Source organism: Crocuta crocuta, unplaced genomic scaffold (genome assembly GCF_008692635.1).
Source record: "Crocuta crocuta isolate KB4526 unplaced genomic scaffold, BGI_CrCroc_1.0 scaffold337, whole genome shotgun sequence".
NCBI classification, from domain to species: domain Eukaryota; kingdom Metazoa; phylum Chordata; class Mammalia; order Carnivora; family Hyaenidae; genus Crocuta; species Crocuta crocuta.
In genome coordinates, this window is record NW_027528873.1 from 6,103,338 (window position 1) to 6,129,121 (window position 25,784).

At 36.6% G+C, this 25,784-nt stretch overlaps 1 protein-coding gene across 1 annotated transcript; it reads left to right on the top strand.

The window, feature by feature from the left end:
* The first annotated feature begins 747 nt into the window (after positions 1–747).
* DIPK2A (divergent protein kinase domain 2A) lies at positions 748–24,077 on the top strand. Its single transcript, XM_077756740.1, has 3 exons — positions 748–1,668; positions 15,728–16,031; positions 21,228–24,077. The coding sequence occupies exons 1-3, from the start codon at positions 1,012–1,014 to the stop codon at positions 21,557–21,559; spliced, it is 1,293 nt and encodes a 430-aa protein (XP_077612866.1). The 5' UTR covers positions 748–1,011; the 3' UTR covers positions 21,560–24,077.
* Positions 24,078–25,784: the final 1,707 nt, after the last annotated feature.

Genomic DNA, 25,784 nt, shown 5'->3' on the forward strand with positions numbered 1-25,784 from the left:
CCCGCTCAGGAAATTTAAGATGCCACCGCAGATAATAACAGACGCCAAAAATGCGGTTCCCCAAACCATCAGCCAACAACTCACGCCTTCCCCACGTTTTCACCGCAGGCCCGCCCCCGACCTAGAGGCGCGCGGGCCTGACGAGACGCGATCTCCCGCCAGGCGTGCCTCGCCTCGCTCCGCCCCCAGGCGCGCGCCCCACGCGTGTCAGAGGCGAGGAGCACGTTGCCCCGCCCCCTCTGCCTCCGCCTGGCGTGAGCAGTCCGGCGAGCAAGGGGGTGGCAATTTTGCAATTCGTGTTTTCTTTTGTTCTCTCTTAAGGACCGTTTCCATGATGCCAAAAGAGAGGCCCCGGTAAAACTCAACAATCATGAAAGATTAACTGTTAACTAAAAGTCATTTTACCACCAGATCTCGCCAGCTTATCCCTCCTCCACGACCTCGAGCTCCGCCCCCACGGAGCCGGCCCCCAGGAGCCGCCCCCGCGGGCTCGCGCTTACGCTTTCCGGGCGGCGCGCGACGCGCTCGCTCCGCCCCTCCAGCCCCGCCCCCGGGCCCCCTCTCCGTCTCTGGAGAGCCAGCGCGTACGAATCGGGGCGTGAGGCGTCAGGGAGGCGCAGGCACCTCATCCTTCCCACCTTCCTACACTGTTGCTACTTTTCGGTGTGANCGGCCTCCGGGTCCCCGCGCTCCCTCCCCCTCCCGCTCCTCTATAACTTGGTTGGCTTGAAGGAGGCGCCGCCGGAGTCGGAGGGCGGGGAGCTCAGAGGAGGGAGCTCGAGAGTTGTGGAGTCTAGTGACTGCTGAGGAACTCGCAGCCTGCTTTGGTCGGCTTCTTCCCGCTCCCCGTCTTTCTCTCTTACACACCTACTCCGCCTCCCGCCCCAGCCCGCGACCTCGCTCCTTCTCTCGCCCGGGGACCCTGCCGGTCGCTCTCCGGGTTTCGGCGCGGCGGGGGCGCCCACGGGGTGCCCTCGCCCTCCGGGTGCGTGTGGACGGGCGGCGGGCGGGATGTGGCGCCTGGTGCCCCCGAAGCTGGGCCGCCTGTCCCGCTCGCTGAAGCTGGCGGCGCTGGGCAGCCTGTTAGTGCTGATGGTGCTGCACTCGCCGTCGCTGCTCGCCTCCTGGCAGCGCAACGAGCTGGCCGACCGGCGCTTCCTGCAGCTCAATAAGTGCCCGGCGTGCTTCGGCACGAGCTGGTGCCGCCGCTTCCTCAACGGACAGGTGGTGTTCGAGGCGTGGGGCCGCTTGCGCCTGCTGGACTTCCTCAACGTGAAGAACGTCTACTTCGCGCAGTACGGCGAGCCCCGCGAGGGCGGCCGCCGCCGAGTGGTGCTCAAGCGCCTCGGCTCGCAGCGCGAGCTGGCGCAGCTCGACCAGAGCATCTGCAAACGGGCCACCGGCCGACCCCGCTGCGACCTGCTCCAGGCCATGCCCCGCACCGAGTTCGCGCGCCTCAACGGCGACGTGCGGCTGCTCACGCCCGAGGCGGTGGAGGGCTGGTCCGACCTGGTGCACTGCCCCTCGCAGCGCCTGCTCGATCGCCTGGTGCGCCGCTACGCGGAGACCAAGGACTCGGGCAGCTTCCTGCTGCGCAACCTCAAGGACTCGGAGCGCATGCAACTGCTGCTGACCCTGGCCTTCAACCCCGAGCCGCTGGTGCTACAGGTAGGCGCGGAGCCCGGGAGGGGGGCGTCCTGCGGGGAAGGGCCGCGCGGGCGGACTGGAGTCGGAAAAGTGGCTCCACTCGCGCTCGTTGCCCAGTTAGGACCCTGGCGGCTGCCCGGCTGGGCCAGCCTGCAGGCGTGGGAAGGGGGTGGCCCTTGGGGGACCCTTGGGCGCCGTTACGGATTGCGGAGGGCGACCTGACTGGTGGAGAGTCGGCTCTTGGCACCTACACACGGGCGCATCTTGGATTTGACTGCGGATCCTTTAAACACCAGAGGGAGCGCGTCTTGTACGTTCCCAAAATGTCTCTCCGGTGAGTTTCCTTGGGCTCTTCTCCCCGCCTTTCCGCTTGTATCCGCCGGGGTTTGCGCTTCCACGGCGTAGTCTGTTTATGAGCCTTTGGACCCTTCTTAGTTCTTCTCAAGTGTTCCTGGACCGCGTTTGCTCTCCGCTTCAGTACTCCTTGTGACTGGTCTAACTTCGGCCCCAATGTCTTTGTTTTGTTCTTTAACTCATTTACCTAGCATCTAATTTGAGGAAAAGCTGGGCAGTGGAGACCGTGGTCAGGGATGGGGTTAATTCATGAGTCGTGCTTTGAGTGGGAGTAGGAAGGGGGGAAAGTAAGGCATCTTTGGACTTCGGCTGGGAGAGTTTGAGCCCGAGACCGACATTTTCATCCTGATTCTGTGACCTGCCGTATTCATATAGTAATTTGGCTGCAGGAAGAAGATGACATGTTAGGCCAGGGTGACAAACGGGAGGTTAGGAGATTCTCATCTCTGGTCTAGTTGAGTTATTGGCTCTCTCGTGACTTTACTCTGAAAACAAACGTACATTTTAGGGGTGAGTAGGTTGGCATCTTCTCACTGGTGACCGCAAAAGAAGAAAGGAAAACCCCCCCCAAAAAATGTTGACCATTGAAGTAGTTACACTCTCTACACATTCCCACCCAGCTTCAGTGCGATGTCCTTGGATAGTGGCGATTATTGTGAGCTTGTGATCCCTCCTGTTCACTGCAGGAAAGTTACCTTGCTCCTTTTCCATACCTGTTTTCTGTTTATCAAATACAAGGTGGGGAGGATGACTTAAAATTAATCATAAGTAACTTTGTTATACTTCATTCTCTTTCTGTTCTGCTGAGACTGTCACTCGTCGGGGGTGTGGTTGTACAGTATTCTTGGTTTTGTTTTGTTTTTTTAATCTAAAGTGCATGAATAGGAATGTATGGTATTCATTTATATTTCTTTTCTCAAGTTCTCCACCCAGCTTAGCTAAGAGAACCCAGCTTTGTTTAATTAGCTCAGGCAAGTAATTTTAACAGGAAATAATACGTTGCCTCAAAACTTCAGTGTAGGTCTGTTTAAATTTTAAGCTGTCATAGGATGTATATAACTGGTCACATAGAAAGTACAGATTGCATATTAAATACTGCTCCCTTTAACAGTGAATGGTATATAAAACTTAGAGGGTAAACTTCCCTCCAAGAAATTATTTTCTCAAATAATTTCAATAAAAGTAGTCAGTCTGTAAAGCTTAAGTCCATATTTATAGCTTATACATTTGAGTTGAAACTTTTTTTTTCATTTTTTTCTTTGAGAAATAGAAGTTTATATTAGCAAGCTTGGTCCTTGTAGAAAGCTTCAGCAGTGTACTTGCAGATAGTCTGTCAAAATTTTTAAGTAAGGAGCTATCTTAGTACACATTTTCTCACTTGTGATAGTGGGTGCCTATTGAAAGATTTTTATTAGCTAATTATGAGTATTGATGTATTAGAAACCAAATATTAGGACTAATATTTTAAGAACATTATATATCCACTTCCTTATAAAAATATCTTGGCATTCAGTGTACACGATGGTAAATCTGCTTTATTTGGGAAGTTTTTATATTGTTTGAATTTTGAAGTTTTCTTGACATTTTCAGTTTACTTTGTAGTTGAGATAGCCAAGTGTGCTTGTATCTTGTTTTCTGATTAGCTCTTCCCTCAAACTTATTCTTTTTCTGTTTTCATCTTTAGTGGTAAACAACTTTAAAAAAATCAGTTGTATTCTTCTAATTTAAACTTAGTGACACAATTGCTCTGATCAGGTGGGTGGGTGATAGATGGGTTATGGGATAAGAGTTTGTTAGGAAATGTATTTATCAACATTGTTAATTTTGACTTTTGTATATTACATTTTAAATTTGGACAACCTAGTTCTCTGCTAAGTGATATGAGAAATATAAATTTGAGGTCTTTAATACCAGTCATTCATATTGGTATGTTGGGGTTTTTTTACATGATGACAAGCAAGTTGAGTAATACTTATTTTTAAGTAAGAGATTTTCATAGAGCTGCTGCTACTGTCTTTATAGAACCCCTTCATCTGTTGGGGAAAAAAGTAGCTAAGAAGTATGAACAATGTAATTGAGAGTAGACCACTAAAGTGAAAAGAATCTTAAAATTCTGTGATTAGGTAAAAGGCTGTTACACACTAAGTCAAATCAATGATCTGTTAGGTAGACAAATATAATTTTAGGATTTATACAGTTTCTATAAAACTGTAAATAGCTGTGGTAGTATGCAGTATTAATAATGATAGAACATTGGCTATATATACGTACTTATTGGTTCATATATTTTAAAAAATATTTTTAAATATCCAAGCATGTATTTAACAGCATAAAAAGAAACGCACTTTTTTTTTTTCCAGGAGAGGGAGCTACTTATTGAATTTTTGGACAGTTGGTCACAAATTAGATTTTTCTTATATTGTCCAAAAACTACTTTGGAAAAAATACAAGTATTTTGAACTGACTTCATCAAACTACTCTTAACAAAAGTTCCAGTTTGGTAAACATGCTTCCAAAATAAATATTTAAAGGTCTCCTTTGATAGGTACTAAAGAAAGAACTGAAAAATATATGTAAATTTAGCCCATTAAAATTGCTTCTTCCGATGTTAAGAAATAGCAAATTGAATTTTCTTTTTATGTCTTAAAAGAAGACATGAAAGCTATTAAATGTCTGTGAGACCTATTATGCGCATACCGTATGTATGTAAGGCTGTATAGATTTGTAATTCAGCCTTCCCAGTATGAAATAGTATGAAAGTACAACTCCCTTGTCATTGTTGGATAGTTTTACTAGCTTTTACAGCAACTTATCTAGTTCAAAGGAAGGTTGTTCAGGCATAGGATTATCATCTTCTAAAAAAATTTTATGAACATCAAGCAACAAAATGTTAGAACCTTTATCTTTTACTCTGATACTTTTTTTTTCACAGTTTTACCTTACCAAGTATGTTTTAATTATAAGTATGCCCTAATCCTATGAAAAAATTGGAGAGAGAGGGATTTAGTTTATTTTATGTTGTTAATAGCATTCTTGGAATATTGGAAAATCAAAATTTTAAAGTGTTTAGCAAGATGGCAGGAGGTTTTCTGTTATTTTATTGGTACATTTTCTACCAATATTTGTAGTTTCCTATTCTTGAGTTTATAGAAGCTGTGTGTATGTGTATGTTAGAGAAAAATGCTGTCTGTAATTCCTGAAGCCCAAACTATATCTCTGACTTGACCTAGAGATAGTGATGATAGTCTTATTTATAGAAATAAAGGAAGCTCAAGTTTGTTTAGGATGGAGGAAATGGGAATTTGTTTCACTACATTTGTAGAACTTTGTCCAAAATTTTCTGAATCATGGTTTTAATAGGAGTTCCTTGATTTTTACAGTATGTAACTGTCACTTAAACACTATGGATTTTTAACTTTTATTTCAATTCTTGTACATGGAATAATACATGCAAAACAATGTATAGTGCCAGATGCCTAGTAAGTACTCAGTATTAGATATAAAATAAGGTAGAAGTAACTTTAGTATATTTGATCAGCTGGTTTGAGCTTGTTTGGAATATGGATCACCTTAAAGGTAGTTACTAGACTATAAGCCATTACTTTAATTTCATCCATTCCTATATTACAGGATGAATTTTTACAGAAAACTTTGAGTGAATATTGTTTTGTCCTCAACAAGTCCTTCTTAAGGGAGAAAATATTTTTAACGTGTACTGCCTTATATACAGTTTTTGAAGTAAACAGAAGATTATGGCCATTTAGCCAACTGTCTTTGGGCAAGTTGATAAACTTCTTTATGGGACTTACTTACCTACAAATTGAGACTATTTGGAATAGGCCCTTTTCCTTTTTAGCCCCAATCTACTTTGAGTCTCAAACTCTTGATTCAAAAAATTACTTTTTCTCCTTTTCTAAGCTTGACTTTAACTGGTAATTTTAAACTTCTAAAAGAGAATTGGGGGGTTTGGTGCTTGTTCTCTCCCTGATAAGAGGGTATGAGAAGGCGGCCAGGTTGGAGAACCCTGTTTCAAGTTTGTCTTCCTCCCAAATTTTTACAAACACACAATCAGATTAAAACAAAACGAAAAAAACAAAGATTGCCTTTAAAGGAAAAAAATAAATATGGAGTTAAATGTAGCCAAGTGTCTTGTGGGACAGTAGCAAAATTTTGAAAGGATGTTCCAGACTGCCTCAGGAGTTTCTTTGCAAGCATTAGCTTAAGGAGGGAGCCACCTACTTCTCTCCCTTTAGAGAGAACTGCATTCCCAGATTTAGTGCTCAGAGATGGTTCTGACTAAGTAGTTCTAAGTGAGCACTTTTTATCTAATTCATAACCTTAAATGTAGAGGTTTTATTCTTTTTTTTTTTTAATCAGCGGTTGCATCAACACTTGATGAAAAACAAATAATAAAATAATTCTGTATACCTCACATCAGCAACAAAGAGACTTTTATTTTGGAAAGCCCATAGAAACAGTCATTCACTCTTAGGAAAGCACCACTTCCAGATCAGTGGAGCAAAATTTTGCTCCACTGGCCTATTTTCTGAATTTATTCATATCTTCTCACCATTATTAATTCTGAGATCCTTTTTGTTCTTTTGTCTGATCTTCTGTTTCCCTTCACATTTCCATCACATGGATCAGCACATACTCCTCAGCACATACTCCTCGGGGAATAGATAAGCTTACTTTTTGGGGATCTTCTTTCCAGACATGGGTAGTCAGTTTCTTAGCAGATCATCAGGTTGGGTTTTATTTACTATTTTTTCTAGTTGATGGTCTCTGGCCTACTTCCTATGTTGCAGTATTTACTGCTAACGTCAAAGAATGCTGACATGTTTTCTTTCTTAACTTTCCACTCATTATGTATAAAACTTCTTTGACCTTAGACTATAAGCCCTGCATTTTCCTTGCACTTAACAATGAACTTTAGTAAATAATTATAAATAACTAGTGTAAGATGTGGATAGTTACTCATCCCAGTCATAGACCCTGAATGGTTTGAAATTATGTAATCAAACGTCTTACCCAATTTGTATGTCCTTATTAAAATTGATTCTTGAGAGAAAGTTATCTGTGAAATACCTGGAAGCTCTTTGGACTTGTAGCCCTGGACTTAGAGTCAGAAGAACTGAACTTTATTTGTTCATTTGGTAAATAGTTATAAGATATCTGGATTCAAAGGATCTGTCTAGGCAGCAGGTAGCTTACTATGTAAGAGGTAGGTATATAAATGAATATTACAATCACCATAGCATTATAAGCCCTACAAAAAAATAAAAAGGTACCTACACTCTGTCAAATGACTCATTTAGGGAGGGACATCTTAATGAATCTTTATAAGAGTGGATACCAGGGAAGATTTCACAGAGGAATTGAGTTCTGAAGGATAAATGGGATTTTGCCTGTGGATGGGGTCAGGGGGAGGAAAGGAGTGGTAGGGACAGTATTGTGATAGCATTCTTTGCTACCTCAAAGCTGTTAAATGATCACTTAAAGTTTTAGAGTCTGGGTTTTTTAACCAATAAAATAGGAATTATAACAGTTATCTAACAAGATTGTTTTAAAGATTAAAGGAGATAGGATTATTCAGTAAAATACATAAGGTATAAAGTTTTTTTCAATATGTTACTACTTTGCAAATCAATATTTAGATAGCTGTAGTAGTTGAAACATTCTTTCGTACATTACGTTGATATCTTAGAAATACACATTTTAATCTTTCTTTGACAAACCTTCAAAATGTTCCCTTATTTGCATGTATACACATCATAAATACCTCTGTAGCTGCTTTAGACTATAAGTTTTTTGAATAGTAATGAAAAGGGTTAGGGATTTATTCCATATGAAGTAGAACAACTATTATGGAAATAGGGCTTATGATAAAGATTCAATAATAAAAAGCAAATAGTTTACCTGTTCTCTGTAAGTTATTACACTTTAAATAATTCTAAGTAGTACAGAAATGAAAGTTAGGTCTGGTCTAATTTTCTTAGACTCTGAGACAAATCTTAAAAGATCTGTCTATCATCATGGGGAACCTCGTTGGCTCAGTCGGTTAAGTGTCTGACTTCAGCTCTGGTCATGATCTTGGAGTTCCCGAGCTAGAGCCCCATGTTGGGTTCTGTGCTGACAGCTCAGAGCCTGGAGCCTGCTTTGTATTATGTCTCCTCTCCCTGCTCCACCCGGGCTTGTGCTCTGTCTTACTCAAAAGTAAACATTAAAAAGGATTTTAAAAAATTATCAACCCAGGTAGGTGTGTTGCCTCAGGGTCTTCATGTTTTGCTTTTCTCATGCACATTTGGAGTTTTAACTGAGGTGAAAAGATCTGGCAAGAATTGTGTGGCACTGCTCAGTAGTTCAGGAGCTGATCTATAGTACCCTTAGGATACAGTGAAGATGACAGGGCAGGTCACAGTTTGTGCATCATTTGTGTTCTGGGGCACTAGGTGTGGGCAGCAAACAAAAAAACAAGATAATTTCAGATTTTACATAGTATAAAAATAACAAAGCAGACTTTTGTGATGGAGAATTGGATTGGGGATAGAATATTCTAAATTGGGTGGTCAGGAAGAATGACAGGTTAGCTGAGGTGTGAATAATGAGAGAAAAAGCAAAAGGTGCAAAGATCTGAGGGTAGTGTTTTTGGACAAGATCTGAGGGTAGTGTTTTTGGACATGGGAGTAGGAAAGCATGGTAGAAGAGAAGATCATAGAGGGAGGCAAGGATCATATCCTATACAGACCTGTAACCATGCTTAAAGAGTTTAGTTTTATTTTCAGAGCAATATGAAACATTAGAGGTGTTTTGAGTAGTGCTTGGTTTGTGTAGAATGGGTTGTAAAGGGTAAGAGAAATCTGAAAAGCTTTTGCACAAGTTTGGGAGAGAGCATGGTGTTTTGGATTAAGATGGTTGCGATCAAGGTCATAAAAATGACAGAACCAGTATATTTTGAGAAGGAGCTCATGTGACTTGCTGATAGGTGGAGGTATGATTGAAAGGGAAAAATAAAGGATATCTCCTGGGATTTTGGTCTGAGCAACTAACTCGTAAGTAGTTCCTTATTATGGAGGAAGCCCAGGCTTTGGGGTAGGGGAACCAAGAGTTTTGTTTTGACTATATTGAACAACAGAAATACAAATCTAAAACCAGGCATTAGGTATAACAGAGAGAGATACTTTTCTACCAGAAGATATTTGGGGGTTTTTTTTGGGGGGGTGGGTAGGGTGATGTTAATTCGGCTTATGTATTAAAGAACCAGGGAAGTAAGTTAGTACTTACTGGTCTACTTGGCAGACTGTTTAAAAGAAATCAAGTCTTGATGAAGAAAGCAAGGTAGCATTCTTAGATTAGTGGGTCCAAAAGAAGCTTATTATATCCTTTTTCTTTCTTTGAAATTTTGTTTTATTGGAAGTCATTGTTTGAGTATGGTGTTTATAGATCTGTATTTCAATCTAGAAATGTGGATCACACTTTCTGATTGTGACAGGTAAGAAAGTATCAGTTGAGACTAGTAAAGTTATGCATATTTAAAATATGTGGCCAAGTGGTTGTTTTTGTATTTTGTTTTGTTTTGGTAGGGAGACTGTATTTCTTCATCTTAGACTTTTAATTTCTATTAAACTTATATAAAATTTTTGTTGATGCATTTTGACATTAGTTTCCAATTTTAGAAACAGCGGTTGGACATGGTATTCAGTGAAATAACATAACCTTGGCATTTTAAAGGCATTGCTTAATATTGTTGGAATTTGAGGTGGGTGGAAGATGGCATTCAGAAAATTATTCAGGGGCCCCTGGGTGGCTCAGTCAGTAAGCATCCGACTGTTGACTTCGACTCAGGTAATTAATGATTTCATAGTTCATGGGTTTGATCCCTGCATTAGGCTCCCCATTGGGCCCTCTGCTGAGATCCTGGAGCCTGCTTGGGGTCCTCTCTCTCCCTTTCACTTTGCTCTCCGCCCCCCTCCACACGCTCTCTTTACCTCTCTCAAAATAAGTAAATAAAAACTTTTTTTTAAAAAGTTATTTAATGAAGTAAATGGAATAATTATTAACTTGAAAGTCTTGAGATTATGAAGATTCTACAGTATTTACAATAGATTTTGGCCACTATTTGGTGGTATAAATTAAGAGCCTAAAGTCTCAGAGAGAAATTTTAGCAAATATTAGGTAACCATTAAATCATCCCAGTAATTTTACTGTGTTCCCCTCCAGACAGTTCACAAAACTGTGAACACATTAGTCTGTCACCAGTACAGTTGACTAATCTCTATGAACAGCTGTTATAACATGCATTACTACAATGGGATTTTGTTCAGATTTGGGCTTTTAAAAATAATTTGAAACTTAAATTGAATCTTTTAGCATTTTCTATTCTTTTGGTAACACTCATTTTCTGTAAGCATGTCCAAGTTTAATTTGTTTGTGTTGAAATGCCGGTTCTGTAGAAAACCTGTAGCCAGATTTTAGATCGTATCTTTTGATATTTTTTTCAAGTCAGCTTCTTTTTACTAGGAATTTTCTTCTTTACAAAATGACTCTTATAATACATCTCTTCTTCAGGTGAACTGCAAAGTTATAATCCTTTTAATGGAATGTTGTGAGGTAGTAAACATTAAAATACTTTATTTCTTGTATTAAAGGAAGTATAATCTTGTAAATTTAGTATGCAAACCCTACTTTTGGTCATGTAAGGAGAAAGAAAAAGATCACAAGTGCTAGAGTTGACTTTATTTTAGTCTACCTGTTTTATTTGTACATTGTATGTCTTTTTAAAATGACTGTTCTCACATAATAGAATAAAATGAACTTCGTAATCTGGTAAGACAGTAGTTAAAGGGTATTGTGATTTTGTAAAAACTTGTGGGGGTTTTTTTGTTTAATTGTAAAAACTTTTTAAGACTAGCATGTCACAGGATATTTGTTAATTCTATTATGTTCAATTATTTCTGAATGTTAAGACTTTTTTTTTTCCAGTGGTTTTGGGATTTTTTCCAAACCATTTAGACCATGTTGAGAAGTTTGTATTTTATTCCTTAAGTCCCAGCATGATTTGTTCCCTTCCTCCCTCTCCAGACTATTACCTGAAGACTAATCCCTTCCTCCGCATTTATTTTTCTGAAGGTGATTTGGCCTTTGTTCAGGTCTGAGAATATGGTTTCTGGCTGTACAGTGTACCTTAAACATTCTGACTGTCCCCTCCCCAGTCTGCCTAATATTATTAAGCATTATTAGATCATTCTTAGATCTCAGCCTAAGTAGCACTTCTTTAGAGAGGCTGCCCTTTTCCACACAATCTGAAATAGGTCTCTACTCTTTCTCAGCTACTCTGCTTCATAATTTGTAACAAATTCTGTAGTTTAGAATTTATGTGTGTATAATAACCATCCTCCCAACTAGGGCTGAAAAAGCTTCCTGAGAATAGAGACTATGTTTTATTTACAACTGTTTACTTAGTATTTCATTATGGTTTTAGGCTAGATATAGAATTTTTTAATACAAAATGTTATTCTCTTCATTCCTCACTGACTCTCTTAACTCTCTTTTATTTACTCCAGCTATTTATATAGTCAGTGGAATATGGGTTAACCTACCATCCCTTACCTGCAATTCCAATTTAAAAACTTGTAGAATATACTTCAGAAAGTTACTTAAGCATTTAGAATTTATTTTGTTGTGCTTAGCTATTGTAAATGAAAAGTAAATTACAATACTGAGTTTATGTGTATATATGTTACCAAGGTTTAATTTTTTGTGTCCTTTTAGTGTCTGTGGATGCCTACACATTTTTCATTATGACTTCTTAAAGTTGGTAACTAATTTATATATTTCATTGTAAATTAGAAACGACTAGAGGACAGTGATGATGCTTTTCTAAGTTGGTAGTTCTTGACTATATTTGGAAGATGTTCATTATTCCTAGACACCTTTTAGTAAGTGATATGAAAAGAAGCAGAACTCTTGATGAATATTTGGACTTCTTATTTAACAGATTTATTTAGGAAGTATAAGGTAAATAGGAAAAATAAAATGTTTTGGTAAGCATTTCTTTATAAAGTAGTATTAAATCTGCAAAGTACATTTTGTACTATTTTTCTTTTGGTCCTTGGATTGCCTTGATGAATATATATGGTGGTACAAATATTATTCCAGTTTTACAGAGGAATAGGTAAAGCTCTAAGAAGTTTTGGCTTTGCCACAGTCACCATTAGTGAGATGCAGAGTGAAGGTGGACCTTACAGCTAGGCTTGTGATTTCAAGTCTATTATTATTCTACTTGTATTTTATATTGTTTTTTAAATATAAAAATTTTATAGAATGTTTTATGCCATAAACAGTGTAAGATATCTACATTTTCTGATCTTTAATATCAATTATGTACATTTTATGTCACCTTCATTTTATGTTCTCTTAAAATGGAAGATGACCTTAGTGGTTTACTTATTTCTGTAACTTTGACTTTAAGCTACTGTTGATGCATGTAATACTGTTATTAGTATTATATGGGTTCTATTAAGTATCCAAGAGGTAACTTGCAGTTTTCTGTTACTAAAAAGAGACAGAGAAAGAGAGATAGTGATTTATCTTAGGTTTCATATTCAAAATACTTTTTATTTTATAAATTAACAGTGAAGGCATTTAATATTCTTTCAATCTTATCAGTTAGTCATGTGTATCTTAATACTTAAGTTTCCATTTAATTTTTACATTACTAATAATACTCCTAGAAGTTTTCTTTGGGTGCTCACCAACTTTATTTAAAAAGAAAATACAGTAATGGAAATAGTTTTATAACTATTTTGTGCCTTTGTACATTTTTAAACTAATACTTAGTTTTAAAAACTTGACATATTACACTTTGATGTACTTTAAGGTCTGGTGAAAAACCATGAACAATTAGTTAGAGTGCCTCTAGTTCAGTTAGAATTTAAACCATTCCAAGTTTAAAGACTCCTTCCTTCAGATGAAAAGTATTTGTACATATTTTTTCAACTGTAAATAACTCATTAAAATACACACATTTCATGCCCAGTTACTTTAAACTGTATGTCTGTTGTTCTAGGCATTTTGAAAATCTGATTTTAAGATTTATTTTAAAATAAAACTGTGGACCTCAGCAATAAACTTCTTATTTTAGCTACTGTGGTTTTTTTGTTTTGTTTGTTGTTTGTTTGTTTGTTTTTGCCCTGTGGAGGTTTGAGAATCAGAAAGTAAGAAGTTGTGTTTCTCATTGCTTGATATATTTAACAAGTCCACACTGTAACTAACATCTTAAAATTTTGTCTCTCAAACTCTGTTTGACCATGGAAATGTGGAGCATTTTCTTTGTACTATATAGTGTGTTCAAGAGAATTCTTTTCTCATTAATGAAATATGACTATTTTGATAATACAATGAAAAAATTCTGTCATCTGAACGAACTAGTGGTGTGAATTCATTTATTAAAATTCTTCCAAAAGATTAGATAGCAAGCTATGTGAAAGAATTATAATGCTGTTCTTAACATGAGGCATAACAGGATTTCAGTTAACATTGTCAAAAATCACTGTATGAATATAAAATTGCTCGATGTGACATTTGTTCATATATTTTATCCTCTTCTATGAGGGACTTGAGTAATGAAGTGTATATTTGACTGTTGTTTGCCAGTTGGAATGTCTCCAAAAACAAGGAGGCATTTGTACATGTGCAGATGTTGGCAGGGTTCCCTTTTCTCCTGTTGTCAAAGACCATTTTATTTTCACAAAGATATGTTTGTATCTGTTTTACAGTATGGCATGTGAATAATATACCAATAGTGTGTGGAGGGATTTTTTTTGTTTTATTTTTTGAAGGACAAAACTATATAATCTCACATTTACTAATTTTTAGTGCTTTCCTTTTTTTTTTTAAGTCAGACTTTGTACATGAATACTTCTGGGAAACAGTTAAATCTTTTGTAATCATTTGTGTAAATTTTCAGGGTCATGGAGGTATTTTGAAATTGAGAGAAAAAGTTGAAAATAACACATGGTTAGCAAACAGGTTTTTGCAGTTCACTTTGGACATGAGCAGTCTGTCACTTTTTACAATATCCAAATGAAATAAATTCTCAGATACAAGATGAAAAAGGTGCTTCCGTCTGATTGCTAATGAATCAGTAGATGTTGCATCTAAATTGAAATGGAATCAATTCATTTACTATATTTAAAGATTCATACTATCATATCTTTAATTTATATAACTAGTGTTTTGTCACAAAACTGCAGATACTAAAACTTAAAGTTACAGATACAAAGAACAAGTACAGTTACTGTTCATTAATAGTTACATTGAAAGGAAGCACAAATAAAAATAGATACTTATGGATGAAATAGGTTTAAGAACCTTTTGCTTTAAAGCTGACAAAAATTTTAATATTAAGGATATTATTGAATTTTTTCATTTTTATTAAAAGTTTAAGATTAATATTCTTTTCATAAGGAGTTAAAAGTTTTTAACTTTTTAACTTTTTTCATTTTTATTAAAAGTTTAGGGTTAATATTACTTCTTTACATAAGGAGTCCAAGAAGAAAAGCCTCATCTCTGGTTCTTACAGTGTACATAGATTGTTCATTTTTTAGCAATAGAAGTAAGTTGTATTTATATTTACGGTGTTTTGCTTTGTTTCCCCTGCAATGTTTCTGTAAATATCATCTTATAATTTTCCCCCAATTTAAAGAAAGGTGCTAGGCTGAAGGAATGGCGCATAACACATACTTCCTCTAGTCATGTTATCTTCCAAAGAGTTGTTTAAAACATTACTTCTCATCCTTTTACACTCAGTGCTTATTTTTGTATTTGGGTGTTTTAGCATGGGAAAGTATCTTAGATAATGCCTGACTTTTGGGTTGAAAGTAACTTGTTCATCAATATGGAAGACTTTTGTTTTAGCAAATGAATTTTCCCAGTGATTACAAAATCCATTAGAAAACCTTGCTAAGATTAGGAGAAAAAATAATTTTGAAGTTGAGCTAAAGGTGAACAGAAAATACTGTGGCAGTAGAAAGAGAAACGACTAACATGGGACTGGTACTGGGAGTACAAGTCGCATCAATAAGATATCAGAGTGCTCTTTACCAACCTTAGGTATAGGGTAAGAGACACTTCTATGAATCCTTTGCTAAATTCTACCCCCTGCCTGCTGTGGATGCTGTCTTAGGACCTACACCACTTCTTAATAACTAACAATTATTATACTCAAAACTACTTGCTTGCTATCTGTCTTCTCTCCTAAAATTTTTATTTTAGAGATTCTCTGTTTAGTTCATTCACTTTTCTTGCCAACACAGTAGTGTGCGGTGCCTGGTAAATGCTTGCTGGCTAATAGGTCTGTAGTGCTGTTCATTCAAAAGAAAGGATGGTTGATTGTACTTAAACAAGTTAGATAAAGGAAAATTTAAATACTTCTAGATTTGGTAATAAAGAAGATGGCTTATGTTTTGTCAATCAGTTTGGTTCTGAAATTTTGATAAGACTTACTCGGTTTTAGCGTAGCTTAATAATGTAAAGTTACCTATTTAAAATGATTTTAACTCTATAGTAATGTATGAATTAGAAAATAAATCAACTTTATCTCTCTTCAACTCCTCAATATAATAAGAAATCCCAAGTGCGTGCCTCTCTGCCAAGAGGATCTGGGGTGTAGATCTAGGATATCTTCATCAGAATCTTTTATAATATGAAGATAATTCTTTTGTAGAGTTTTCCATCTGACGAAGGTTGGCCATTTGCAAAGTATCTTGGAGCTTGTGGAAGAATGGTGGCTGTAAATTATGTTGGAGAAGAACTGTGGAGTTACTTTAATGCACCATGGGAGAAACGAGTTGACCTCGCTTGGCAATTAATGGAAATAGCAGAGCAGCTTACAAACAATGACTTTGAATTTGCACTCTACCTCCTGGATGTCAGCTTTGACAATTTTGCAGTTGGTCCTAGAGATGGGAAGGTAATCATTGTGGATGCTGAAAATGTTTTGGTTGCTGACAAAAGGTTAATTAGACAAAGTAAGTATATAAATCTTAGATTTGTCTTTTGTACACATTTTTTCTATGTCAAAAGAGAGCTTACATTTATATGAAACAAACCTTTAGTTTCCTTCTTAGATGGCAGCCTTGCCTCTTTGTTTTACTTGGCCAGTGTCAGTAAACAAATACTAGTTTATTATACTTGTACTTTTAGTCACAGTTTCTCCATATTTAGTAAAAAGTATCCCTTGAGTTCAAATGGACATATATATAGTGTGTGTGTGTGTGTGTGTGTGTGTGTGTTATATAGTCTGCTACATTCTGTGGTTTAGGAATGTAACGCAGAATTAAGTTTTTATATAGTTACAGACTACCAGAGTAAACATGGAAGTCTTTTTCTGTGGGATCTCTTACAGTGATGCTCTATGTTCCGTTGTTCTGTGGGGTTCCTACAGTGATTTTTTTTTCTTCTAACCATTAGATGATTTCTAGCACTGTTGGTCCCAAACTTCAGTTTGACATTATTACATCTTTTTCTCTCAATTTATTTATGAGCTTTTCATAGGATAGGTGGGCAGACTACCTGAAGTGTTTGGAAAATTAAATGCCACAGGAATTTTAAAGTGTCAGAGATAAAGATTGTAACTCTGTAATTAATCTACTTAGTAAGAGAAATCGAAAGATTGTAGCTCTATGGTGAACGCCTTATATTTTAAGTCCCCTCCTCTCCTGTCCTATGAGGATTTTTTTGATAAACTCAGACCAAAACTGTGTGGCACTTGGGGAATGCAGTGAAAGTAACAAAAGTTATTAGTTTGACACTTAGCTTTTTACATGATCTTGTCTTGATCCTGTTAAATACTTGATTTTTCCCAGTACCTTGTTCTGATTCCATACTCACCAAACTACTTTCTGATTATTTCTTGACTTGCTACCACAGGGAGTAGACAGCCCGCTAGCGTGCTTTATTCCCCACCTCCTTCTTCCTGCCTTTGTGAGTGTTGCAGCAGATTCCACCATGCTTTTCTTTTTTAAAGTGTACAGATCAGGGGTGCCTGGGTGGCTTAATCAGTTAAGCGTCTGACTTCTGCTCAGGTCATGATCACACAGTTTGTGAGTTCAAGCCCATGTCAGGATCTGTGCTGACAGCTCAGAGCCTGGAACCTGCTTCGGATTCTCTGTCTCCTCTCTCCCCCTCCCTGGCTTGTACCCTGTCTCCCTCTCTCTCTTTCTCTTTCTCTCTCTCTCTCTCTCAAAAATAAATATACATTAAATTAAAAAATAAAGTGTGTAATCCAGTGGTTTTTAGTATATTCACAAAGTTGTACAGCTTACCTGAACTTTTAAAATTTTCATTTCAGTGTTAATAAAAATAATTTCTTGTTACTTTTTTATCCAGACATTCTCAGAATACATGTCACAGTTTTATACCAACTAATTCCTAATCTTGGATGAATACAACTACACAAGTGTATTCATACAGTCAAACATTGCTCTAGTGCTACTTTAGCTCTGTACTTCTTTTGAAATGTCTCATTGTAGGGCTGTTTAATTTTTTTTTAATGTTTATTGTTGAGAGAGAGACAGCTCATGAGCTGGGGAGGGGCAGAGAGAGGGAGACACGGAATCCGAAACAAGCTTCAGGCTCTGAGCTGTTAGCACAGAGCCTGACACAGGGCTGGAAGTCACGAACCTTAAGATCATGACCTGAGCCAAAGTTGGATGCTTAACCACCTGAGCCACCCAGGCAAAGGCTGTTTTTAAATATCTACTTTACAAAATACTGTATTTATTCACTCTCTTTTCTGTACTCTTTCTGGGAAGTGATCTTTATTTTTTCTTTCACAGACACTGAGGTTTTGCTGTGGCAACTCCCTCAGTGTCCTTCCCTTTATTATCTAAACTAGTAAAAAGAATACATATTCATCTCTTTATTTCAGAATTGATCCTTTTCTGAGTACTGGTTGCATTAGTTATCTTCAACTTCCTACTCCCTCCTTAAAATCCAGTTTCTCTTCCCTCCCCATAAACAAATATGTCTAAGACTTGTCCACATTCCCGCTTTTTTCAACTGTTTTTCAAAAAAAGTATTGCTTAGTCTTCCTTTTTCTAGCCTCCATTCATGCCTCCACCCATTAGAACTTGACTTAAAATTCTGTATTACCGTTAGGAACCACCTAATTGTCAAATTCATGAAGTGACTGATTAGTAACAACTTCTGAAATTATTCCCTCTTTTGGTTTCCTTCTACTCACATAGTTTCTCAAAACATAAAGCTGATCTTCTCACTCTTTCATTAATGTTTTTAAAATGACTTCCCATTGTCCTTTAGGTAAAATTTAATTTAATTTTTTTTAATGTTTATTGTTGAGAGAGAGCTCACGAGCTGGGGAGGGGCAGAGAGAGGGAGACACAGAATCCGAAACAGTATTCAAACTCCTACTTAAATATCAACACTAAAAAAAATCCTATTAAAAAAAAAAGCTGAAGACCTGAATATACATTTTTCCAGAGAAGATGTACAGATGGCCAACAGACATCTGAAAAGATACTCAACATCACTATTTATAAAGGAAATGCAAATCAGAACTACAATGAGATATCACCTCACACCAGTGAGGATACATAGTAACAAAAAGAGAAGAAGTAATAAGTTTTGGTGAGGATGTGGAGAAAAGGAAACCATCATGGACTATTGGTGGAAATATGAATTGGTGCAACCACTGTGAAAGATAATATGGAGGTTCCTTAGAAAGTTAAAAATAGAACTACCATAGGATCCAGTAAATTCCACTACTGGTTATTTTCCAAAGAAAACAAAAATATTAATTTGCAAAGTTATATGCATCCCTATGATTATTGTAGCATTATTTACAATAGCCAAGATACGGAAGCAACTAAGGTGAATGGATAAAGAGGAAGTAGTGTGTGTATGTGTGATAGAATATTAATCATAAAAAAGGATGAGATCTTGTCATTTGCAAGATAGACATAGAAGGCATTATGCTAAATGAAATAAATCAGGAAGAGAGAGACAAATACCATGATTTCACTTGTGTGAAATACAAAAAAACAAAATAAAACCAGACTCTTAAATACAGAGAACAAACTGATGGTTGTCAGAGGGGATGTGGGCAGAAGTGATAAAGAGGGTTAAGAGATACAAACTTTTAAGTCACAAGGATGAAAAGTACAGCATAGGGAATATAGTCAATAATATTGTAATAACATGTGGTGACAGTTGGTGACCACATATCATAGTGAGCTTTGGATAATATATAGAGTAGTCATTATGTTTTCTACCTGAAACTAATAGAACTTCGTATGTTTATTATACTTAAATTTAAAAAAATAAATGTGAGATCTTAAGGTGAACCAAGGTTTTATTTAAATTTTGTAATATATTTGTAAATGTTTCAAGTGAAAGACTGAGTAATGTTCTCTGTACATTAAAGAGATATAAAGAAAAAATAAAATAAAACTTCTTACCAGGGCCTAATCTGCATCCCATTTAATATCCCTCTGTCTACTGCCCTTGATGCTTCAGCTACAATGGCCTTTTGGTTTCTTGAATGAACCTTTTCCCTTCTGGGCTTTCCCATAATGCAGTGACCTCTGCCTAAAATGCCTCCCCCTTTGCTCCATATATAGCTAGCTATTTGTCCTTTGAAGCTTAGCTTAAATGTTACACTTGACCACCATATCTAATGGTAGGGAGGGTTGTTTCTTTCATAAACCTTTTTACTGTTAAAAATGTTTGTTTCCGGGGCACCTGGGTGGCTCAGTTGGTTGAGCATCTGACTTCAGCTCAGGTCATGATCTCATAGTTTGTGGGTTCGAGCCCACATGGAGCTCTGTGCTGACAGCTAGCGCAGAACCTGGAGCATGCTTCAGATTCTGTGTCTCCCTCTCTCTCTGACTCTGCCCTACTCACGCTGTCTCTCTTCAGAAATAAATTTAAAAAAACATTTAAAAAAATGTTTAATGTTTCCTTTATAGCATTTTCCACTATTTATGATAATGTTTATTTAATGTCCATTTCACTTACTTGATTGTAAGCCAGCGAGGGCAGGCACCATCTATTATTTTGTTTACAAGTATTATACCCTTGCCTGCCTTAGAGTAGACATCCAAATAATGATTTGCTGAATGAATTTTTTCACTAATTTCTTCTCTGCCAACCCCTTAAGTCCCAAAGTTCTGCCGTGTCTTTGTTTCTTTCCTTTGGTTTCAACACACTTTCCAGTATAATTCAGCTCTTCTCTTGGCTCCATCAAGCATTCATATGTTGATGCATTCTAAATACATGTACTGTACCTCTGACTTCAAAGTACTAAGTTTCAAGTCTATTTCTAATTGCATATATCATATGCCTATTTGAATACCTCATAGGTACTTTATATTTATTCTCTCTATATAAAATGTTAACCCTGTTATATAAGTACTATTGACCTTGTCATCTGTTTAGAACCTTCAACTTTACCTGTTGATTTTGGTCTCCTATGTTTCTACAATGTGGCTTTTTCCTGGATTAATAGTGGCTCTTGTCATCTTCGTCCCTCCCATCTTCACTCTGGAATTACTTTTTATTTCTTCTGAAGTTTATTTATTTTGAGAGAGAGAATATCCCAAGCAGGCTCCCTGCTGTCAGCACAGAGCCCAGTGCCAGGCTCAGACTCACAAATTGTGAGATGATGACTAAGCCAAAATCAAGAGTCGGACGTTGAACCTAATGAGCCACTCATGAGCCCTCCAGTTACCTTTCTATAAAAGAAACAACGTTCATGACCACACAAGTTTCAACCTATTTCTCTAGCCTCATCTATACCTTCTCTCCAGGTACTTGTCTTATACTCTAGCCTCAGTGAACTTCTTGTCTCCTGAATCATCTGGAACAATCCCTTAAGTCCATGCCTTTGCACTTATACTGGGCCTAGACTACTGTACTGTTGTAGCATTCTGACCTTCTTCTCTGTATGGCACTTCCTCTATATGGTGGAAAGTTTCTATCCAGACTGAACCCTTAAGTAGAAGGGACCTTATCTGATCTTTCAGCCTGATGTTGGCTAACTCTCAGTAAATGTCTATGTATAAGTTAATATATTTAAATGTTTAAAATTATAATACAATTGTAGAAACAAATACTGCTGTGTTAATTAGTGAAGTGTATTTTGTGAAGCAATAAAAACTTTTTTAAAATGTATTTTTCTCTTTCTGCTTTTCCCCCTTTCACAGATAAACCTGAAAATTGGGATGTATGGTATGAAAGCAAATTTGATGACTGTGATAAGGAGGCTTGCTTATCATTTTCAAAAGAAATTCTTTGTGCTCGTGCGACTGTGGACCACAATTATTATGCTGTTTGTCAGAACCTCTTATCCAGACATGCCACCTGGCGTGGCACTTCTGGAGGACTCCTTCATGATCCACCAAGTGAAATTGCCAAAGATGGCCGCCTAGAGGCCTTGCTGGATGAGTGTGCCAACCCAAAGAAGCGCTATGGCAGATTCCAAGCTGCAAAAGAACTGCGAGAGTATCTAGCACAGTTAAGTAACAATGTGAGGTAGTCTATGGTGAACTTTCCTTTTCTCCATTTAAATAGCACTGGCTAAAACTAAACCACCAAAAACTGTTTGGAAAAATGAAATTTGGAAGTAATACATTCAGAAGATGATAAACTTGCACTGATAGATCTTATGTTAACATCAAAATAAGACGTTACTTCAAAAATTACATGACGCTTCTGCGAATAAGTTTGTTCTTACACTTTGGAGACTTGAGCTGTCATTGACTGCTTTGCTCCCCTGAATGCCTGAGTGGATTAATGAATATTGTGAAGCTATCGGAAATGAGTCTGATAGTTACATTGGCTTGTGTATCAAAGGGTACTTGGTATTTGACTTAGTTTGCATTACTATCATGATTTTGTGAATCTCTTGCATTTACTTTGAATGTCAAGTTAGATTGGCCTGTTTTATAGGCCACTTTTTCCTTCTGATGTGTAGGTGTCCCCCCCCCCCATTTTTATGTTTTTTTATTAAATTTTACATATTCAGGTTACTCTAGGTGTTTATTTAAATTTGAACTAGTTTTTGTTCAGTGCTATGTGGTACACATTTACTGTTAGGGCAGGATTCCCAGGTTTACTATTTTTTTTCAGAGCTGAATATTTTATTGTGTAAATACTTTTCTCTCCACATTCTGTGGTTTCACCATTGCATGAAATCATTTAAGACTGTTTAACAGTTACATCCCTCTATGCCTATAAGTGTACACTAAACACGAAGTTTGGCATATGTTGCAAAATGTCATCTTGTCCTTTAAAAGGCTTTAAAAAGAGTATACTAGCAATCTACACCTTAATGCTAATTTTGACTGAGGAAAAAAAAAACACAGTATATTTTAAATGCTAACTAGTCCAAGATAGTAATGCATATGCCAAAGAAATGTTAGATCTAGTATCATGGTTAGATTTTAAAATTGGTCACCTATTACTTCTTCTTATCACACTTTCAATAATAGAACTCTGTCACTGTTACATTCAGATCTCCCTGGTTATTCTTTTATGTTCAGAAGTTAAGCTACTGCTTCCATGCATATGTGACTTAAAGATACCCTACCTTATAGTCATTGATAGTTTGGCAGACATTAACATGGTAGTCATCATTTTAATTTAATTGGACATCATAACATTATTTACTGATGGACTAGCAATTTTTATTGAAAAGCATAGTATAGCCAGTCTATCCAACTTGGTCTCCATTACCCCATTAATTGTTAAACATCAAAACATCAAATTTAAGTATGTGGATAAAAAATTAACATGTGAAATTTGTGGGCTGTTTTAAAAAGTTACAATATATAAAATGACTCTCACAGAGGTGATCTTTTTTTGTTGTTTAGAATTATTGCTTTAGCTTACAGCAAAGTTTAGTGTACTGTGCAGTATTTAGTTCTAGACTGACCTTATTCTAAATCAGAAAGTGATTTAAATGTGCACAACCAAAGCCAAGTTTTTCTTTTCTTTTTCATTCATTCGGCAACTATTTATTGACCGTCAGCTCTTTGCCAGGCACATTACTAGCTGCTACATACTGTCTGAACATGACATATGGTTAAGTAACTTTACAATGATTATCAAATACTTTAGTGTAGGTATTTAAGTTGAAATAGCCGTGAGTTAGGATGGCGCATTCATGTTATTTTACTGTTGTGATAGAAATTCTGCTTGTACCATCTATAACTGGGTTACAATAAAAAAGGATGATGAAATCAATAATGTTAACCCCAGTATAAAAACTGGGAGAAGGTTAAGGTCTCTCCATTATAGAATAGATTGCATTCTGTTAATTTTTATACATCCTTATGTTACAGATATCAACTAGCCCTCAAAGAAACATTTCAGTGCTAGAAATTTTACTAAGCTGACTTTTTACAACTCTGGAAAACTTTTGAGGGGAGCAGGTAAAATTATTTGGCAAACATCCACCACTTACTCAGAACTTCAAATAAAGTACACATTTTCAAAACAGAGCACCTTTTATATTTGATATGTGTTCATTACAAACTTTAGAATGCCATTCATGGAGGGTTGTCTTTATGTGGTTTAGCAAACATTTATCTTAACTTTGGAAAAGTGATTGTGATTGCAGAACAGGAAGTGAGAAAACACTTCCAACAGTGATTGCTACTGGAGGTAGTTGTTATAACTACCATTTCCCCCATGAGATTATGTGGAAAGATTGAGAAGAAGATAATAAAAGAATTAGGAATTTTAAATTACAGGGAAAAATATGTATGTGAAAAGCAATAAATATTTTGTTCACTTTGCTATCAAGATGTTCACTATCAGATATTTATTATACAGCAGCAATTTATATTTTTAATCATTGCCCATTAATAGACACAGTAAAATATTTTTGAATCAGACATTTGGGGTTTGTATGTGCATTAAAATTGTCTTTTGTACTGTAAGTTACTGTTTAATTTGAATATTTTATCAGAACTGTCTCCCTGTGCCTTTATAATATAAAGTTGTTTCTACAACTTTTAATGATCTTAATAAAGAATACCTTAAGAATCACACTTTTCAGACTATCTCTTAATTTCAGATATCCAATTTCTTTTTTAATGGAAAGTGAGGTTGTGTAAGTAAGTTATTTTTTTCCTCTTGCATGATATCATTTTCAGAAACTGCTTGGATATGAGCTGGACTTAAAGTTTGTGTATTTTTCTCTGGTTTTCTGTTGTAAACTTTTTTTTATAATAGATAACTTTTACTGCTGAAATGGGAGTTTTAAAACTTCATTACAGGGTTTTTTCAAATGTATACAAGAGAATAATATAATGAACAATAGTTGACTATGGTTTTATACTAACTTCAAAAGTTAGCAACTTGTGGCCAAACTAATATTTTATCTATATCCCAACCTACTTGGCCCCAGGTTATTTTGAGCAAATCTGAGATGTTACTTGATTTGAGATAGCACATTTCTCTTCTAACAAAATCACAGTACCATTTCCCATCTAAAAATTAATGGTAATACCTCAGTTCTCACCAAAGCAGGAAAATTCTCAAGTACCACTGTCTTTTCTTAAAAGTTCAAGATTTACCTGCAAGGGTTCTAAACAACGACTATATATATGCATGGAGTAATTTGATAATCTTTGTTTGGATAAGAGATTATGGATAATAACTAAAATGGAACAAAACAATTTAAGTGTGTAAATTATGCATTCAAAATATTAATAGCAAAGACAAACCAATTCAGTCACCTTTGGAAGAGTATTAAGGAATTATTTTGGAAACTGATTACTTGGATATAAAGAAGCATTCATCCTGCCTTACCCCAGAGTAATTTGAGTAGAAGAATTTATAAAATGTATAGAATTATTCCATTTAAAAAATGTCAAAGTGTTGGAATATCACCATTTCACAATCCCTAATGAAATGAGAGTTAGGCAATGGTCATCAGTCACTCCTGAAGCCATTAAGTGAAAAGCTGATGACAAACTTTGTATGAATGGATCAAGATGACAAGACTTAAACTCACTGGTGTATCTTAATGATATCTTTTATACTATAACTCAGAAGTACCCAGCACCACAAAAAAAGAAAACAACAACAACAACAAAAACTGATCAAGCCCATAGTTCTATTAATGGGAAGTACATGGCACAAGGAAAAATGTTAAAAGCTACCATGGGCAAGCAGTCAACAAAATCTAGAACATGGGCAATTTTATAGGGTAAATGACTTGGTTTTTTTTTTAACAAATTGCAAAGAATCTTAAGTAACACATTAAATCCAAATGTCACCTGTGTATTCTGACTTGAACAAAACATCTTGAAAACTGGAAACAAATTTGGACAAATGAACCCTAAGGTCTTGGGTAACCTTATCTACTTTAATTTTGCACTTGATTTAATATGTGGAAAAACCACAAAAGTACTTATTCATGACTGAGTTACTGTCTATATTATAACTCACTCTATACTAAGTTAAGTGTTTTCTAAATTTTGGATAAGAATATTTTATTTCTTTTTCTTTTGAAAAGTTATTTGTCCATGGTCACAAAAATAGATAGTGGCAGACCTGGGACTCAATAATGTTTTTCTGACTGACTTCCAACATTCTTCCTACTATACCATATTGCAACTCTTGAGAACCAGAAGCATATAGTTGAAGGAAAGAATATGCAAATATATTTATAGAAAACATTGTATGCATTACCTCAGTAATTATAAATTAGGAGAGGGGAAGATTTGTGAGGGCAAGGAGAGGAAGAGAGA

Coding starts and splice junctions, on each gene's coding strand:
- DIPK2A (XM_077756740.1), top strand. CDS start 1,012: ATGTGGCGCCTGGTGCCCCCGAAGCTGGGCCGCCTGTCCCGCTCGCTG. Junction 1,669..15,727: donor CCGAGCCGCTGGTGCTACAG/GTAGGCGCGGAG, acceptor ATTCTTTTGTAG/AGTTTTCCATCTGACGAAGG. Junction 16,032..21,227: donor CAAAAGGTTAATTAGACAAA/GTAAGTATATAA, acceptor CCCCTTTCACAG/ATAAACCTGAAAATTGGGAT.